A 19,987-nucleotide genomic window follows, 5' to 3' on the forward strand; every position below is an offset into this window, starting at 1 on the left:
ACTTTCAAATATGGGAGCTCAGAATACCTGTTGCCCAAAAATCGATTGTGTTTGATTTAATACACCACAATGTTGCTCTATAGTAATCTGGCCCACCTACGGGATTTGCATGACAACTGTTTTGCCTCTTAGTTCAATAATGGTTCAAGTTTCAAAAACTATCCCTTTTAATAAGTCCTTCTCAGAGCAGTGCTGTAATATGAAGTATTAATGTCAAAACTATGACATGTTAAAAAAAAATACATTTTTTAAATTATGAATAGACTATCATTGCGTGATGTTTGTTGTACGATTTACATAGTAAACATTGTTAGGACTCGGCTCGTGCGTGGGCTCTCAGAGCCGAGCCAGACCCTTGGCTCGGCTCTCCTTGCTATTTTTTGGGCTCGCCCTTCTCTAGCACCGATGCACTCTGTGGAGTTAGCTAGAGCCGCTATGTCGGGGGCCTTGTCTCTCTTCTTCAGTCATTTGTGTCTGGCAACATCGGCTGATGGCGAGGGCCGCGCCTTTTCCACCTCAGCACACAGCCCCGCACCGAGAGGGTTAAAGGAGTGCGGACCCGCAGGGAAAAGGAGGAGGCAACTGGAAGGAGGCTCCTGACGTGAGGCTGAGGAAGCGGAGCGTGTCCGCATCTCATCGGCGGTGTGTACCACGTTCTCATCTTGGCAGCACGGGAGTTGTGCCCAGGTCTGCATCTCAGCACTGGTACCCAGACTTGATACCTCAGCGTGGTGGTACCCACGAGCAGCATCGGAGCAAGGATACCGGAGAGCTACGCACCTCAGCATCACCTGGGTGGTACCCAGGGCCAGCAGCATCCTAGCAGAGGTACCCACAGGCAGCCAACATCACCACCCGGTGGCAGTACCGGAGAGCTGAGCATCTGCGTCGGGGTTTCCCGCCCTGTGCCTCATAGCAGGGCCACCCAAACTACGCGGTTTAGCAATGCCACCGGAACTCAGTACCTAAACGACGAACCTCTCCCCCCGCACCACTCCCAGTGCCCCAAGTTGGCACCTTATTTGGGCCACCCAGTCACGCAGCAGCAGATGTGGTCTGGTAATTAGCTTGCCAGCCCTGGAGCCAAGAGGTTTGAGCTCTAGTCTCAGCATCCCAGACTGACGAAGTGTTTGATCTTGTTCAACTCCCTGTCCCCCCCCCCCCCCCTTTCCAAGCACGTAGAGGCAGTGTGTGACACATCATCAAGCGCGTCTTACAAACTGGACAGTCACATTTCCATGTGGTGCCGTATCCCAGCAGGGGCTCCGTCAGCCAGTGGCAGCAGACCTGACATCTGATAGCTGCTTCCCCAAGCACCTGCCTTCTGTCTGCCTCCTGGTCGCGGAGAGTGGGCTCCCGCTACCCCTCCACCCTCTATATATATATTTTCCTGTCTGCGAGCACCCCAGAAATCCGTCACCCTGAAGTTTTTGGCTGTCCTGCTGGCCGCCGGGATGCTGGCTTTCCTGGGCGCCATCATATGCATCATTGCAAGCGTCCACCCAGCCTTCCGCGGCGGCGGCAGCTCGGCGCATGGCCCGGACAACGACTCCAACGCCTTGATGCCCCCCGAGAAGGAGCTAGGCTCCCTCCACCGCGCTGAGACCCTGTACGGTGGCCGCGCCGGACACAAGAGCGCCACCCTGGACCTCTCCGGCACCAAGCCCCTGGCACCCCAGTTTTACAGCCGCATGGTGTGCACCCCTCTGGCTCTGGAGTGCCCCTCGGACACCCCGCAGGACGCGCCCGCCGGCGGCCCCGGCGGCCACTCGCGGGAGGATGTCCTCTTCCTCCAGGCCACGGCCGAGCAGCTCAGGCAGACGGTGCTGCAGCAGAAGGGGCAGATCGCCACCGACCAGGAGGCCATCCGGGAGCTGACGGGCAAGCTGAGCCGCTGCGAGAACGGCCTGGAGCGCAGCTTCCACGACTCGGCGGCGGCGCACGCATGGGGCACCGGCAAGGACACCATGGGGGACCTGCCCCACGACTCGTCCGACGTGGTGCACGACCTGGAGGAGTCCGTGCGCACCCTGAAGGACCGGACCGAGAAGATAGAGGTGAGTCTGCCTGCGAGCGGGGCCCTGGTGGTAGAATCGTTTCGGGACCTGTTGGGTTTGGGATTGGGCGCAGACCTGGGGTTTGGGGTCAGAGGTGCAGCTGGGAGTGGAGTTTGATGGGGCAGTAGGGATTTAGGATTTAAGGTTCTGCTGGGATTGTCTAATAGGTGTACTGCTGAGGTATGGGATTGGAGGTAGCGCTGAGATATGAAATTGGAGGTATTTATGGGGTTTAGGATCAGAGGTACAGATGGGAGTGGAGTTTGGAGGTACTGCAGGGATAAAGTATTTGAGGTATTGTTGGGATTTTCTTTTGGGCCTACTGCTGAGCTTTGGGATTGGAGGTAGTGCTGAGATATGAAATTGGAGGTACTTATGGGGCTTAGGTTCAGAGGTACAGATGGTAGTGGAGTTTGGAGGTACTGCCGGAATTTAGGAGTTGAGGTGCAGCTGGGAGTGGAGTTTGGAGGGGCAGTAGGGATTTAGGATTTAAGGTTCTGCTGGGATTGTCTAATAGGTGTACTGCTGAGGTATGGGATTGGAGGTAGCGCTGAGATATGAAATTGGAGGTATTTATGGGGTTTAGGATCAGAGGTACAGATGGGAGTGGAGTTTGGAGGTACTGCAGGGATAAAGTATTTGAGGTATTGTTGGGATTTTCTTTTGGGCGTACTGCTGAGCTTTGGGATTGGAGGTAGTGTTGAGATATGAAATTGGAGGTACTTATGGGGCTTGGGTTCAGAGGTACAGATGGTAGTGGAGTTTGGAGGTACTGCCGGAATTTAGGAGTTGAGGTGCTGCTGGGATTTTCTCTTAGGTATACTGCTGAGATATGGGATTGGAGGTAGTGCTGGGATATGGAAGTGGAGGTACATCTGGGGTTTGGGATCAGATGTACGTCTGGGCGTGGAGTTTGGAGGCACTGCTGGGATTTAGGATTGAAGGTGCCATTGAGATATGGCGTTGAAGGTACTGTTGAGATTTTAGGCTGGAGGTACTGCTGGAGTTTGGGATAAGAAGTACTGCTGGGATTAGTGTAATTGATGGAATTTGGGGTGAGATTTCCAGCTGGATTTTGGAATTAAACACACTGCTAGGATATTAAATTGGGGGTACTGATGGTGTATGGAACTGGAGGCACTGTGGGGGTATGGAAATGGAGGTACTGCAGGGGTTTGGGATTGGAGGTACTGATGGGGATTTAGAATGGTAGGGTTATGCAAATGGAGGAACTGATGAGATCTGTGAATAGGATCATGGCTGAGATTTGTGAATTGAGGTAGCTCTAGGATTTGGGATAGGAGGTACTGCTAGGGTTTTGGGATTGGAGGTGCTGATTGGATACTGAGATGGAGGTACTCAAGGGATTTGGTAATGGGGTACTGCTGGAATTTCGGATTGCAGGCACTGCTGAGATGTGAGACTGGAATCACTGCCAGGATATGAGTTTGGAACTACTGCTCGGATAAGGGACTGGAGGTACTGCTGAGATTTAGGAATGGAATCTATGATGGGATTTGGAAATGGAGGTACAGTTGGGTTTAGGAATTCAAACAATGCTGAGGATCAGACATGGAAGCAATGTTGAGATTTGGGGATGGAGATATCACTGGAATTTGAGACTGGAGGTACTGCTGAGGTTTGGGAATGGAAACCATGTTTGAGATTTTGGCATTAGGTTACTAATGGGATTTGGGAATGGAGGTACTGCTGAAGTTTGGAACAGGAAGTCATGTTTGAGATCTTGTAATTAGGTTGCTACTGGGATTTAGGAATGGAGGTACTTCTGAGGTTTGGTAATAGAAGCCATGTTTGAGATTTTGGAATTAGGTTACTAATGGGATTTGAGAATGGAGGTACTTCTGAGGTTTGGGAATGGAAGCCATGTTTGAGATTTTGGAATTAGGTTACTAATGGGATTTGAGAATGGAGGTACTTCTGAGGTTTAGGAATGGAAGCCATGTTTGAGATTTTGGAATTAGGTTACTAATGGGATTTGAGAATGGAGGTACGTCTGAGGTTTAGGAATGGAAGCCATGTTTGAGATTTTGGAATTAGGCTACTAATGGGATTTGAGAATGGAGGTACTTCTGAGGTTTAGGAATGGAAGCCATGTTTGAGATTTTGGAATTAGGTTACTAATGGGATTTGAGAATGGAGGTACTTCTGAGGTTTAGGAATGGAAGGCATGTTTGAGAGTTTGGAATGAGGTGTCTACTGGGATTTGCGAATGGAGGAGCCACTGGAATTCAGAATGGTGACACCAATGGGGTTTATGAAATGAAGACATATGATTTGGGTTTGCAGGCACTGCTTGTATTTAGGGTTAAAGGCACATGCTGAGATTTGAGAAAATGAGGAATTTGTGGCTTTTGGGAATGGAGGTACCACTGAGATTTAGATTCAGAGGCATAGCTGGGATTTGTGAATAGTGACAATGGTGGCATTTGGGAAGTTTAGACAGAATTTAGATTAGGGAATAGAGGCATTGCTGAGACTTGTAAAATGAAAGCACCACTTGGATTTGAGAACGGAGATACCACTTGGATTTGGGAATGGATGTATCCCTGGGATTGGGGAAATCAAGACTCAGCTAAGATGAGGTTCTAGCAGGTTTTTGGTTTTGAAATTTGTATTTGGGAGCGAAGACACCACTAGGATTTGGGATAAAACAGGGTTTGGGAGGGCAGGCACAGATAGCATTTGGGAATTTAGTTATTCACAGAGATTTGAAATGGGCGTCCCTCTGGAATTTGTTTATGAAGGCATGGCTCAGTTTTAGAAAATGGAATCATGGCTGAGATTTGAGATTGGAAGTAGTGCTGTGGTATGGAAACACAGGCAGTGCTTGGGGTATGTGGGGCAGGGTTTACTTGAGTAAAGAAGGGTATCCTAGAATTAGAGGAAGTCTTCTCACCAGGCGTGGTTGTCTACAACTGAATTAATTTTAATAAGGCACACCTAGCTGGTCTGTGACGGGATGTCTTTAACGGGGGTATTCTGGTTATAGCGATTACGTCTGCAGGGATTCATAGTCCGAGGCTTGGGATGGAGTTGTCATAATATGAATTACTTTCACAAGCCATGTGCCAGTGTTTTTATATCATGACTTACTTTCACAGGAAGTCACTGGCTGAGTGCCCGCCTTTTACTCAAATGTTGCTGGTTGCAGAAAGCACCTAGCAATGTCACAGGTGAGATTGCCTGTTCTCGCTCCTGGCCTTGGAAAAAGGATTCTAGGGTGCCACAAGTTTCCAAGACACACTCCCTTCACTCTAAAGTGACAGCTGTGGTCAAGCAGTAGGTGCTGAGTCCGAGAAGGGGGGTGTCAAGGTCCGATGCAGGATACACTCTCACTATATCGCATGCATTATAACTCATGGCAATAACATGACATCCACTACTTTGACCTTACCACTACATCGCCAGGTAAGTCTAGGTAGGCAGATGTGGGGCGTAATATAACTAATAAAGTACTTGCCTTGACGACGTAGAGAGAGACAATGTAGTAGATCCGATTATCGCAGGTCGATATTATCAACCTCGATATAGTGTCAGATACAATGCAACACATAAGCTACCACACTTAGGGCATGATTCACAGTTTGGTGGACAGGGGATTCCATCATGTTTGAAACAGGGGATCCTGTCCACCAAACTGACGGTCACTCGCCTCTTTTAGAGTAAGGTAGACCGTAAGTATTCTGGTTATGGAGCCCACGTTGGCTCCCTCGATAGAAAACCTTCTGTGATGGCCAGATTGAGTCAGCCGTCTGAGGAAGGAATTTACACTGTCTACCCTATTAAGGGTGGATGGTGTTAAAGCATTTTTTGCCTGTTTGTCACCACCAGAAAAAACCTTGGCAGTAAGGGACAGGAAAGAACCAAAATGAACCCACACCCTGCGAGAAAACTCCCAGGGGGTGAGGACCATTATTTTTTTTATGTTTCAAAAATACCACTCTCCGCTCACTTTAGGAGTTTGTATTCGAAAAAACCAAAAACTTTAGAAAGGTTTGACTACCGATGCTTGACGGTACTGCTTGTCAAACCTTTCCTATAGTGACAGAAACTGGCCTCCCAGCAGTTGCTGTGAATGTAGAGAGTTGTCCGCAGGGCTGGCAGACGACTCTACATTTGGCAGGTAGAGGTCCCTTGGGTTTGCGATGGACTATCCTCCACCATCCTGATGGAGCTTACTCCATCCACCAAGCTCTACATCAAGCCCTTAATACGGTCAATTTCCAGTCTAGCTTTTCTGGTAAAGTGAATATGGCTTCGGTATACAGTTTGATAAATAAAACTGTTAACATCAGGAGCAATAGTGAAAACATATAAGTTCATCACTTACAGTCAGAAGATATGTTCCCATTAGATTCAATATTAGATAGAGTACGCAGCATTGCAGGTTCTGCATATACTTTGAGCAAACACACTGCATTTTGTGAACAGGTCGTATGTCACTACATCAAGGCCGTTTCAAGGTATATATGTAATTTTTATTCATACCTCCAAATCTACTTACCTAGACTTACCTTGTGATGTTGTGATAAGGTCAATGTCGTGGATGCAATACTTTTGTCATGTAATTTAACACAAGCAATGTAGTGATGAAGTCCCATGGGCAAATTTCTGTCATCATTCAGGAGCTGTGGGACTACAATCTTTAGGAAGTGCTATAGCTCCTGATTTGATCATTTATGCACAGACATCGGACAGTTGACGTACAAACTTTAGTAGTGTAAGAGCCAAAAGTATTAAAGGGTGTAAGGCAGTCTAGGACCTAGCGGCTAGAGATGTTGGCACGAGAGAGGCTTAAAAAGCCGAAGCTCGGACGTGGCGGGCCAAAGATAAGATTTTGCCATGTCCCAAAGACCCAGGGAACCTCACACCAAGGGCATGACCACAGGAGCTCTCTGGATCTTGTGTTTGAGGTTGAATATTTCACTCACTGGGGATCCTCAGTGGCTTGGTGTTCCTTTTGTAGACAAACAGGCGTTTTCCAGGAACAGGTTTAACCCTGAGTTCTTCACAAAGTCTTTGTGACCGGATTCAGTACTCACTGTACCAAATACAGGAGTATTGAGTCCTTTAACATAGACTTTGTGAATAACTCGGAGTCAAAGGGGGCAAATGGGGCCACTGTTTTTCTGCTGTCCTTGCAGCACACCTTTAGAAGGAACAATCTTACAATGCCGGCATTACATCATACGCCCTTTACATCGCAGTCAGAACCAAGACTGCAATGGTACCACAAGTTCTTTTAGAAAGCAAGTCATTAAGACTTGCTTTAGGGAATGCGGTACTGGACTGGTGTTGGAATTAAGTCCAACCCCTTCCCTACTGATACATCGACTGGTAATTTAAACTAATCCAAAGTCCAGTGCTTCCCTAAAGCAAGTCGTTGTAATGACTTGTGTTGTTATGGAACTCGTGGTAATGACTGAGTTGTTAAGCCACGCATGGTTCTGGCATGCGTGGTAACAAATGCTATTCACCTGTAGATGGTAACAGTTCCTTGGTACAATAATGGCAAAGGATGTTCCTATAGTTCCTCAAAAATAGAGTGATATCAACGCGAAAGCTAAGGTGGATAAAATGCACCGTGTAGTCCTTTTGGAAAATCCTTATGTCGGATTTAAATGCCCTCACACACCCTTGCAGGTGTCATGCTTCATCATTTGGGCTGCTCCTCATCGGGCCGGCGGTGCAATGCCCGACGGGCTCCCTAAAAAGGGGCACTTTAGCGGAGATCTTCAATCCGACTGCCGTATAGATGAAGTGCGGGTGTGGGGCCAAGTTAATGTAGATATGGAACAGTGAGATTAAAATAGGGTGAGGAGTGCCTGGTGAAAGTAAATTTTATTCAGATGGCCTCCTACCTTAATTTAAAAACGTGTATACATGGTACTTATACGAGTGTAATGTCTCCTGTTAGAGTGGCATGTAATTTACAATGGTCGGTCAACATGTTTCTCGCTAGGAGTAATTATACTCGCGATTCTTCAGGACCTATATGGAAATTAACTATCTACATTCAACAACTTATTTGGGTTGGGGTTATATGTCAATCTACGTATTTACGTCCAGACTCAATACCTGTTGGTGTCAGGAGCTACCCTAGTCAGTCACTATCCTGGTATCAACAGTACTCGGAGGGCTGTACACGAGTATGACTTCCTCAAAATTGTAGGAATGTCTCCTCCTCGAGTACCGTTATGCGACCTACCCTCTCCACCGAGTCCGGAAGGTGAGTTCTTCACAAAGTCTTTGTGACCGGATTCAGTACTCACTGTACCAAATACAGGAGTATTGAGTCCTTTAACATAGACTTTGTGAATAACTCGGAGTCAAAGGGGGCAAATGGGGCTACTGTTTTTCTGCTGTCCTTGCAGCACACCTGTAGAAGGAACAATCTTACAATGCCGGCATTACATCGTACGCCCTTTACATCGCAGTCAGAACCAAGACTGCAATGTTACCACAAGTTCTTTTAGAAAGCAAGTCATTAAGACTTGCTCTAGGGAATGCGGTACTGGACTGGTGTTGGAATTAAGTCCAACCCCTTCCCTACTGATACACCGACTGGTAATTTAAACTATTCCAAAGTCCAGCGCTTCCCTAAAGCTAGTCGTTGTAATGACTTGTGTTGTAATGGAACTCGTGGTAATGACTGCGTTGTTAAGCCACGCATGGTTCTGGCATGCGTGGTAACAGATGCTATTCACCTGTAGATGGTAACAGTTCCTTGGTCCCCTCCAAAAGGCAAATATGGGGCGCTGCCGTGCAGGAACAAAAGTAGCAAGTGGTGCCCAGTTGGAGAAACTTTTCAGAGTTGCTCACCCACAATTTTGCCACTGTGGTAGTAAGCCTGGTCTGCTTCTCCTCTGTAACTTTGTCTCTTCAGACAGCTCCCACCTTCTTTCTCGGTAAGCAGGTCGGATGGCTTATCCTGTGTGGGCTGGCACATGACCTCCTTTGCTGGATTGTCTCTGCTTTTTCAGGGAAGTACTCTGTTTTCTTACAACTACAGGAAGCTGGAAGGCATGTGCTCCAACATCCAGTAAACAGCCTTCAGAGCTGCAAAGGTTCTTGAGGGTATCTCTCTTCAAAGGATTGACTGTAGAGGCCCAGTACCCTTACAGCTGAGGGAGGCTGGGCAGGGACCCAACACCTGATCAGCAGGGAGTTACATTTTGAAATCGAGATGGGAGCTAGGTGGAGACAGCAGTAGCACAACGAAACTTGATGCAACCCCCACCCCCCAGACCCAGTCAGGAGTTCTCAGGCCAGGGTCCCGCCGCCCGTGCACAGTGCCAAATGTGGGCCCCTAGAGCTCAGGGGCCCCCCTACACCACGGGGGCTAATGTTGCGCCACTGGGAGACAGCATTTTCAGTGGGTAGTCTTTCCTAAACCTGACATCTTGAAAATAACTCTCTATGTGGTCACAGAGGATGTTGACAGGGCTTTAAGGAAAGGAGTCATTTTAACAAGTCTCCTGGTCAAATCGGTCATTCTGGCACCCTGGCGTTTCCCCAGTCAGCAGGTACTTTTAGAGCAGGGTAGACTGGCTTGACCAAGCCATGAAAATCTCACTCCTCCTTCTAGTTGTGGCCTTACAGCCGTATGAAGCTGCTTTCAACATTTTTGCCAGGATTGATTTTGCTTCCAGTCCTGCCCTTCCAGGGTGGACCCTTTAAAAGGAGGTGGTAATATCGCATTCCGCTAAACCTCAAGCAGAGATGTCAGACATTCCTTAACACTGTCATAAAAAACCTTGGTCCACATTTTTTAACCTGTCCCACAATGCAGTGCAGCACAGTGCAGCACTCAAAGTTGCTGCGTTGCGTGAGAGAGCAGGAAAGCGCTGTATTTACAGAAATATGGCACTTTCCTGCTCTCTCCCAAGCGCCAGTGCACAATCAGCTTGCCGCGCACCAGGCACACACATTTGCACCATAGTACAAAGGTGTCTGCGTGACTCTAGCATACGTTTTGTACAGCATGGGTACCCTTACAGTACAAAATACTATGTTTAGACTAACTTTAAAAACTAGTTTTACTTTGCATGTGTGCTGTACAGTGCCGCACACAGGCAAAGTGGGAAAAGTTAGGAGAAATAAAAGCATCTTTTCTTTTTAATACCTGCTTTCAAGTGGTGTTAACTTTTGGCACAAAACCCTGTCTACTATTGTTAGTCGATATGGTTTTGCATCAAAAACCATGGGTGGTTACACAGGAACGCCCATGTACCAACCATGGAATGCCCCTTGACGCAGCGTAACGCAAAGCAGAGCTTCGCGCTGGTTTGCATTACTTTATCAAACAAACCAACGCAAATACCAATAGAAAAGCAATGCAAACGCTATGCAAAACCTTTGTATATCAGACCCTTCTGTGATGGGCAGAGAATGCTCCTGTCATGGGGGAATTGCATGGATTTTATGTAGGGGTGTGTAGCTGCCACCAAAAAGGCTGCACCCCCTCTGAGGTAACTGCCACCCACTCGGTCGTCTCCCTATGGCCTCAGCGTTGGACCAGAATAAAAGAGGGAGCTATAATGGTCGACCACATATTCCACCCAAAGTCTAGAACTCGATAGAGGGGTACCTAGTGCTTGCACCTCGATGGTCTCTGGATCAGAGATCATAAGGGGAAAGTGAAGAGGTGGAAACTTCCACATGGTAAAGTGCAAAGTGCGGAATTAAACAGCAGCATCACACCGTGTATAATATTCGTCCTTACAGCAGGAGGGACTCTGTAGAGGTGTTATTATGGAATGAATGACTCCACCGGCTGGTCAGTGGCGGTCTTACAACAGGATCCATCCAGGAGCAGGGACAGGCTAGGGCAGTAGGAATATGTTCTGCAGAAATGAATTACTTTCAAGAAAAAGGACAGGCTGGAACTGTGGAAAGAAGTTCAGAGAAGAACAGAGTGAAGGTGTGGAGAGATGTTATAATATAACAGGAATTCATTCTACAGGGAGCGCCAGGCCTAGGCTTTGGAGGGGAACTCTCGGAGGAACAGGCCATGCTGTGGAGAGATGTTCCCAGAGCATGAATCATTACCACAGGCAGGAACAGGCCGCGGCTGTGGAGAGATGTTCCCAGAGCATGAATCATTAGCACAGGCAGGAATAGGCCAGGCTGTGGAGAGATGTTCCCAGAACATGAATCATTAGCACAGGCAGGAACAGGCCAAGCTGTGGAGAGATGTTCCCTGAACATGAATCATTTCCACAGGCAGGAACAGGCCGCGGCTATGGAGAGATGTTCCCAGAACATGAATCATTAGCACAGGCAGGAACCGGCCAAGCTGTGGAGAGATGTTCCCAGAACATGAATCATTTCCACAGGCAGGAACAGGCCAGGCTGTGGAGAGATGTTCCCAGAACATGAATCATTTTCATTGGCAGGAACAGGCCGAGGTTGTGGAGGGATGTTCCAAGAACATGAATCATTTCCACAGGCAGGAACAGACCAGGCTGTGGAGAGATGTTCCCAGAGCATGAATCATTTTCACAGGCAGGAGCGGGGGGGGGGGGGGGGCTGTGGAGAGATGTTCTTGTTACGCAGATAACTTCCATGGTGTGTAGCAAACTAGGTCGATGGAGAGATGTTCTTCTCTGGGGCCAGTTCTACAGTTTCAAGGTAACTTTGGGGACATTCCTTCCCTCCGGCTCAAGTCTCTTCTGCGTTTGGCTCATGGTCCATCTTGGCTTGGCTGTGGTGGTAAAGTTGTGGTTGTGGTACGTGTGTGGCTGAATATAGTAAATGCAGTTGTGTTAGTCGTCGTTGTGACTGTGCCTTGTGTCTGATGAGTGTGTTTGTGGCTATGTTAAGTCGGGGTGTGTTAGATGTTGTGACAGTGCTGTCTTTGGCAGCAATCAGTGTGTGCATGACACAGTTGTGTGTATTGCTGTGATGTGGTCTCTGCTGCATTCCTGTGCTGTGTGGTGTACATCATTGTCCGTGTGCGCGTCACCACTTATATGCTTTGTATCACTATGATATGTGCTCTGTGTTGTGTCACTGTTTTCTATGATGTGTCGTGCTTTTGAGCTGTGTTTCACTGTATCTGTGCTGTATGCTGCCGTGTCACCGTGTGCGTGCCTAATGTCATTGTATATGTATTGTGTGACACTGTGTCTTTGCTGTGTGTCACTTTGTTTAGGTACATGTGATTGACAGCATGTGCTTGACTTGTACACCACTGTGCCATTGTGTGTGTCGTTTATGCATATTAATAGTAAGTAATTTATTCGATCAATTTATGATCATTTACATCACCAAGTAAAAACATACTCTAAAAATACATATCTTAAAGAAACATTTTACAGCATCATTCATTTAAAACTACTATACAAAAATAAAAATACATTTTACTACATCATTAATATGCAACAGCTATATAAAAAGACAATCGCAGTAGTTTCCAAACTACTTAATAGCCATGAGAAGAGTAGTTCTCTTGGCTAGCTAACATTTTACTTACTTACATATTAATATATCTCTTGGGATATAGCCGTATCACTGTTTTTCTGGCTGTGACGTGTATGTGTGCCTGTCACAGTGTGTACACTGTCCGTCTCTGTGTGATTGCATCCGTCTGGATCTTTGTGTCTAGCTGCATTGTGTGTTAAAGTGGCTCTGTGTCAGTGTCTAAATGCTTGTTTAACAGAGTTTTCATGTGTAATTAAATGTCTGATTGCCTCTTGTTTGCTTTTCTGCGCCTGTGGTTATTTTTGTGTATCTGTCTGGTGCTGCCGTGTCTGATTTTTTAAGGACATTTGAGTAGGATGATGATAGTATAGATAAAGAATATTTGATTGATAGTATTAGACGATACTCATGTTCTATACAGCTATGGCCACATTCTTCAGTACAGCCATGGGAACATTCTGTGGTACAATAATGCACATACACTACAGTAGGATAACAGCATGTTTTGAGTGCATTAATGCCTATTCTAAGTGCAATAATAGCCATTCTCTGTAGTACAATGATGACATAGTCTCTAGTACAGTTGTGGCCTCATTCCTCTAGGAGAGTGATGGCATTCTGTAATACAATTATAGCATATTCTGTAGTACAGTCATGGGAACATTCTGTAGTACAATAATGAACATATGCCATAGTACAAAATGTAATTACATTAATGCCCATTCTACAGTGCAATAATAGCCTTATTCGTTAGTGAAATTATGACATATTCTGTAGTACAATAGCCTCATTCGGTAGGATAGCAATGACATTCTATAATACACTTATTGCATATTCTGTACTACAATCATTGCATATTTTGTAGTACAGAAGCACAGAGATGGTCATATTCGGTACAAATATGGCTACATTCGGAAGTACAGTCAAGGGGACATTTTGTAGTACATTAATGGGCATATTCTGCCGTACCGTAATGACATGTCATTCAGTACGTTGGTACCCGTTTTGTTATACAGTAACAATAAGATAGACATTATCTAGTTCAACTATTCCCTTATTCTATAGTGAAACAATATTGCAATATGTGGAACAACGATTGCGCTTCGGTTTAGTGAGGGTAAAATTATAAGTAAATTATAGGTATGTTCTGTAGGGAAATTTTGGAAATCTCTCTCCCTCTCTCCCCTTTCTCTCTCTCTATATATACCTCTCTCTCCTTCTCTCTCTCTCCTTCTCTCTCTCTCCTTCACTCTCTTTCCTTCACTCTCTCTCTCTCCTTCCATCCCTCCCCTCTCTCTCCCTCTCTCTCTTTCCCACTCTCTCTTTCCCACTCTCTCTATCCCTCTCTATCCCTCTCTCGCTCTCTCTCTGCCTCTCTCTCTCTATCCCTCTCTCCCTCTCTCTCTATCCCTCTCTTTTTCTCTATCCCTCTCTCCCTCTCCCTCACCTTCTCTCTCTCTCCCTCTGTCTTTCTCTCTCACCCCCTCTCTCTCCCTCTCCCTTTCCCTCTCTCCCTCTCTCCCGCTCCCTCCCTGCCTCTCTCTCTCCCTCTTTTTCCCTATCCCTTTCTCTCTCACCCCCTCCCACTCTATCTCTATTTATCCCTCTCTCTCTCTCTATCCCTATCCCTCTCTCGCTCTCTCACTGTCTCCCTCTCTCTCCCCTCTCCCTCCCTCTATCCCCCTCTCTCTCTTTGCCCATATCACTCTCTCGCTTCCGCTCTCTCTCTCTCCCTCTCTCTCTATCCTTCACTCTCTCTCTCTCTATCCCTCCCTCCCTCTCTCTTCTATCCCTGTATCTCCCTCCCTCTCTCTCTCTCTCCCTCCCACCCTCTCTCTCTCTCTCTCCCTCCCTCCCCCTCTCTCTCTCTCCCCCTATCTGTCTCCGTCTCCCTCTCTCTCACTCTCTCCCCCTCTCTCTCCACTCTCTCTCTCTATCCCTTTCTCTATCCCTCACTCTCTCTCTCTGTCCCTCTCTCTTCCCCCTCTCTCTCTCTCCCTCCGCTCTTTCTCTATCCCTCTCTCTCTCTCTCTCTCTCCCTCCCTCTCTCTCTCCCCCCTCTCTCTCCCTCTCCCTCCCATCTCTCTTTCCATCCCTCTCCCCGTCCTTCTCTCATTCCTCTCCTTCTTCTGTCTCTCATTCTCTTCCTCTTTTTATCCCTCTTTTTTCCCTTTCTCTTCTTCTGTCTCTCTCTCCCTTCCTTCCCTCCCTCCCTCTCTCTCTCCCCCTCCCTCTTTCCACCCCACGTAAAAACATAGCCAGACCTCTTGCCGCGGTCAGTGCTTGTTCATGCTCCCAGCGTTTCCATATAATATTTTTTGTCAATGAATGTATTATGCAGACGTCTTCATTTATTTTTCATGAGTGTTCAGACCTCTCGGCGGATCCGCCTGGGGGTTGGGGGAGAGGGGGCAGGGCGCCTCATCACTATTCAGAACACGTTTAACCAGAACAACTGATCTTGCACAAACGGCTTACATTGAGAGGACTCATTTTAAACATTATTAAGACTCACACTGCGAACATGAGGGCCCTGGAGGGAGGAGGGGGTGACGGCCCCCTCCTTGCCGGGGTATGTGAGGGTCTAGTCTCGGAACAGCTTCCTCTTAGCAGCATATACAAGTTATCTCAGGGCCAGTGCTTAATTTGTAAAAGAATAAGTGCCAGGGCTCTCATCAGGAGGCCACTGCAGCTTACTCCACACATTGCCCCGCCATGCTGCCAATGATAGTAACAACTACTAACCATCGCACTCCTACAAGTGTGACAATTCAGACTATTTTAAGCCCCAAAGCTATAAGAATTGCTTGGGCAGCAGGCTAAACTCATGGTTGATGTATATTGAATGAATAATTAACTGTTGTTGTGGTTATCTCTAGAGGATCCAGACAGCACCACCTTGTGGCAGGCTGTCACAAGTGTCAGTGTTGACAATTAAGTTCTGGTGCCGAGCACCGGAAACCACTGCCTCAAATTAAGCCATGCTCAGTGCGACCCAGTACGTGGCTCCTGGGCGCACCAATGCAGATATGTCTGAAGTCTCATCGGAGCTCCTGTATGCATTTATAAGGTGTCCTCCTGACTGCTACAAATATATATAAGCGGTCTCCTCAGCACCCTTATACGCATTTATAAGGTGTCCCCCTGACTTCTATGCACATATATAATGGGGTCTCCTTGGAGCTGTAGCTCCTGTACACAGTCAATCAGTCAAAATACTCTATTCAACTCTAGCGAGCCGTAACAGTTTGCATCAAAATACATAACAATAAACAATAATGGAAAGCATATTCAAATCAATCACAATTCATAAAAGAAAAGACACAATAGGAAGATAATTGATTTAGCATTTGCTGCGGATTCTCAGGGCACTTAAAATATAATTCAGCACAGCATGCATAACATCTATGCTTCTCAGATGAAATAAAGCAGAGCCACCTCGTGAGACCTAATTTCTCGCGCTTGCAAGACAGGGTGGAGGAACTGCCTTCTCCGCGGGGTATAAAAGGTACAAAATAAAATAAAGTTCTCAGTGCTTTGATGTGCAGAGCCATCACAGAGGCAGAGAGGAAGTGATGGGAACCAGTTGCCTTGAGCTGGAAAAACCTCCCAGAAATTTAAAGTTTTAAGGTAGAACCTGGTCAGCAAGAATTTTTGCCTCGCGTTTAAAATTAGCTATGAATAAAGTGCAGGGTGTGCAGGATAATGTCGGGTGCTCTCCAGACCCAGTGTTCCTAGTCACCATTCGGGCTCATTGAACATGTTGGTAGAAGAGCTCTTTGATTCTGCCAGGTGAAATACTGCCAAGGCTGCCTGGTTTGGAAAAATATTCTGGGGTGCCCAGCCCAGCAAAGCACAATTTGATAAACTTGAGGCATGGGGTATCTAAACAGTAATCCAAAGTCATACAGTCAGTCATTATTGATCTACAAAGATGGGCCTCTGGGTTTTTCCAAATTCTGAACTAGAGTAAATATAGCTATAATTTAATATAGTCTTCTAAAAGGCCCAGCCCGACTTAATCATGGCAAAAGGATGCGGGAGTAGATCGTGGCACTGCCAACAGCCCTCTTAGGAACTTGTTTTCGATTATTTGGAGAGAATTGCTGTTGGTATAATTCCGAACACCGGCACCAAAAGAAGCAATTGACAAGCACAGAGCAGTTCTTTCACTGGCTTATGCCCCAATCCTTTCGAGAATCTAAAAACAGCATCCATCGATCCTTGAAACTGCAAAGCTCTGACATTCAATAAAAACTTCCAATTAAAATTAACATCAACTGGCACTCCTAAACATGTGAAATGGGGAGTTTATCTAATTTCTTCACCACCAAGCAGAAATGTCCTAGTATTGGCTAATTTTGGGCCACATTTCAGTACAAAGGATTTTTTTTTTTTTTACATTTTTCAAAGACCTTTAGAAATGCTTGCACATCAAGTTACAGGGTAATCAATCATGGTTTTTGCAAATAACAAGGAGAAGAAACAAGAGACCACATCTGTTACATACGTCGTAAAGGTACCGGTACATTAGTGGCAGGGGGTGTCATGAGATGAAGAGGTTCAGTACAAAGGATTTAGTGCGATTTGTCTTGAGTCCAAAGTTGTCCATAAAACTATTAAAAGCATCAAGCAACAATTGAAGGCCATTTGCAGTGTATTTGCTATAAACACCGCATCATCTGTGTAGAGTAGTACAGGAATTTTGTGTGAATTAACCGTTGGAGTGTCTTTCCCTACTCTGCACAGATAATCTTCAAGGCCATTGATATAAATTAACTAGAGAAAAGGTGCCAGTAAGCATCCTTGTCTGACCCCAGCTACAGAGGGGGAACTCTTCTGTTAAATCCCCATTCCTACTGTATTGGACTCTGGCTGTGGTGTGTGTGTGAAGCCTACAGAGCAGGGTAATAATTGCACAATCAATCCATAATTGTGCCATTACTGACCATAGTTCGGAACGATCCAATGTGTCAAAGGCACATGCTAAGTCCATAAAGGCCAGATGGACACAGGCTTTTTTTGCCTTTGTATATTTTTGGACAATAAGGGATACATTCGGGGACTGCTCTATGGTTCCTTGGCCGGGGCGGAACCTAAACTGGACATCCAAGAGATACTGGGTCTCAGATGACCAAAGTTCCAAGATTGCCCTGCCCAGGATCTTTACCGTATTATCTAACAGAGAGATTGGGCGGGAACAGTGGGGATGACTCTTGACTCCCTTTTTGAAAATGGGGATAATAATAGCTTCCTGCTGGGGTGTGGCCAAGATTGTGCTGTGAACGAGCTCAGAACCAGCCCACAAAATATCTTGCGCCTCTTCTTGCCATCTTGCCGCTGACTGAATTAATGTTGCCTAACCAGAATTTCCGTTACTGAAGAAAGCCTCTCTGAGCTGCAAGGGCCTTCGGGTTGACATTAAGCTTTATTTGAAGGGAAATGAGAATTCAGTCACATCCAAAGTAGTGCTCTGGGAAGCCTACAGAACAGTCCTTCGTGATAGGGCACAAACTTTAATCACACAGAACAGAAAAAAAGACATTTGGTTCCCCAGAATGAACAGAGAGCCAACTGTTGGAACTTGAGAAAACCCTAGCCCCGAAACCCAATCCTCTTGTCCTAACTAACACTACTGAAGGAGGAATACCGAGCCCTGGCACAGTATATATGATGCCGGTGACAAGACCAGTAAACTGCTGGCTTGGCTGGGAAGGAAAGCGGTAGAGACCAGATGGGTTCGCCGAATAGTTGGGCCTGATGGGGAAGTCGCGGAATTGGACAGCGAGATTGCAGGCACCTTCGCTTGCTACTACAAAGACTTATGTAGGGCTTGACAGCTGCAGACATCACCCCAGATAGGTGCATTTCTAGATTCGATCACGACCCCCTTTCTAGACGAGGAGGCCCGAGAAGCACTCAACACGGAGATAACATTGGCGGAACTCAAATACAATAAGACCCTAGGTCCAAATGGAAGTCCTGCAAAATTCTACAAGAGATACATGGACCTATTGGCACCCCATCTTTTAATCATGTTCTTGGAGGCAGATCAGACTGGGAGTCTCCACCCTGACCTAATGCGGGCAGCCATAGTAGTGATACATAAAGACAGTAAACCCAGGGAGCATTGTGTTTCCTATCGTCCAATGTCCCTGCTAAACACCAAGTTTAAAATGCTGGCTATGATCTTATCCACTAGACTTATACAAGTTATCATACCACTGATACATTGCGACCAATCGGGCTTCCTGCCTGGAAGGTCTACACTATATAATCTATGACGCACCATAATTGGTTAAATGAAATAGAAGACCGACTGGAGCCACATGTTTTTCTAGCTCTAGACACCGAAAAAGTGTTTGATGCTGTGAATTGGCCCTTCCTGGAGTGTACACTGGTAAAATGTGTGATCTGTCCTCACTATAGAAAATGGGTCAGATTGTTTTACCAGGTCCCAGTGACCTCTGTCAGAAAAAAGGGAGTTATGTCCTCAGAATTTCTGCTAGGTAGGGGTACGAGGCAGGGATTCCCCCATTTCCCCATCCTGTTTGCTGTCACCATAGAATCACTGGCATGTAAAATCCACAACCACCCTGGGATCCGGGGTTTCCACATCTCAGGCGAGGCTCCCTTTGAGAAGAAGATCTCGCTCTATGTGGCCGAAATCCTCCTCTTTATCACCGAACCCTCCCTGTCCCTACCTCTACTTTTCCAGGTATTGGAGAAATGCGGAAGCTATTCAGGATACTGCAGTAATTTGGATAAATCAATAATATATCTTCCACAAGTGGAGTCTAGTATGCCGCCTTTACCCTGTCACCTGCCGTGGAGTTCAAATACCAAGGAATATATATATACGCTACAAAAAGAGATATGCTTTGAACGCAGCCTAGGGAGAGTCATACACACCTGCTGGGAGGACATGGAGAGGTGGCGGGGACTACCCCTCACATTGCTTGCGAGATAAGTTTAAGATAGTATAACTGCCTAAGCTACTCTATGCCCTCTAGAACAAATACTACCCGATCACCCTGGAGACTTTCACCACAATAGAAGGGAATTTGCAAACATTGTTGTGGGAAGGTGAACACCCTAGAATAGCCCTAACAACTCTGCAAAGTAATCAATACAATGGTAGAACAGCTCTGCCAGACATGCGTGCCTATTATTGGGCATCCCACCTCATAAACATTAATGATTGGATCTATACCCTCCTAGATCACTCCACTTTCAGTCTGGAATGGTCACAATGGAATCCAAGATCTTGCCTACATTAATGGGGTCACAAATGCCAAAAGACTTGGCAGTTCGGTCTGGACTGTTCCCATTAAGCACAGGGTCTTGATTGGGGGTGAATGTATTATTTATTCAGCATTCCGTCCATCATTTGTTTGCATAGCACTTTTCACCCTAAGTGGGCTGGGTATGCCCAGATGTGGGTCCCTTGCTCACTGTGCCACTGGGTTCAAGCTAGCCTGGCT

At 46.5% G+C, this 19,987-nt stretch overlaps 1 protein-coding gene across 1 annotated transcript in view; it reads left to right on the forward strand.

Annotated features, from left to right (window-relative positions):
• The first annotated feature begins 611 nt into the window (after positions 1 to 611).
• NPTXR (neuronal pentraxin receptor) overlaps positions 612 to 19,987 on the forward strand; it is a 72,940-nt gene continuing 53,564 nt past the window's right edge. The window contains exon 1 of the mRNA XM_085601278.1: positions 612 to 2,057. Coding sequence (XP_085457404.1) covers positions 1,455 to 2,057 — 603 coding nt within the window. The 5' untranslated portion in view covers positions 612 to 1,454. The remainder of the gene's footprint in view (positions 2,058 to 19,987) is intronic.

This window comes from Triturus cristatus, chromosome 4_2 (genome assembly GCF_964204655.1).
Source record: "Triturus cristatus chromosome 4_2, aTriCri1.1, whole genome shotgun sequence".
In the NCBI taxonomy this organism is placed as follows: domain Eukaryota; kingdom Metazoa; phylum Chordata; class Amphibia; order Caudata; family Salamandridae; genus Triturus; species Triturus cristatus.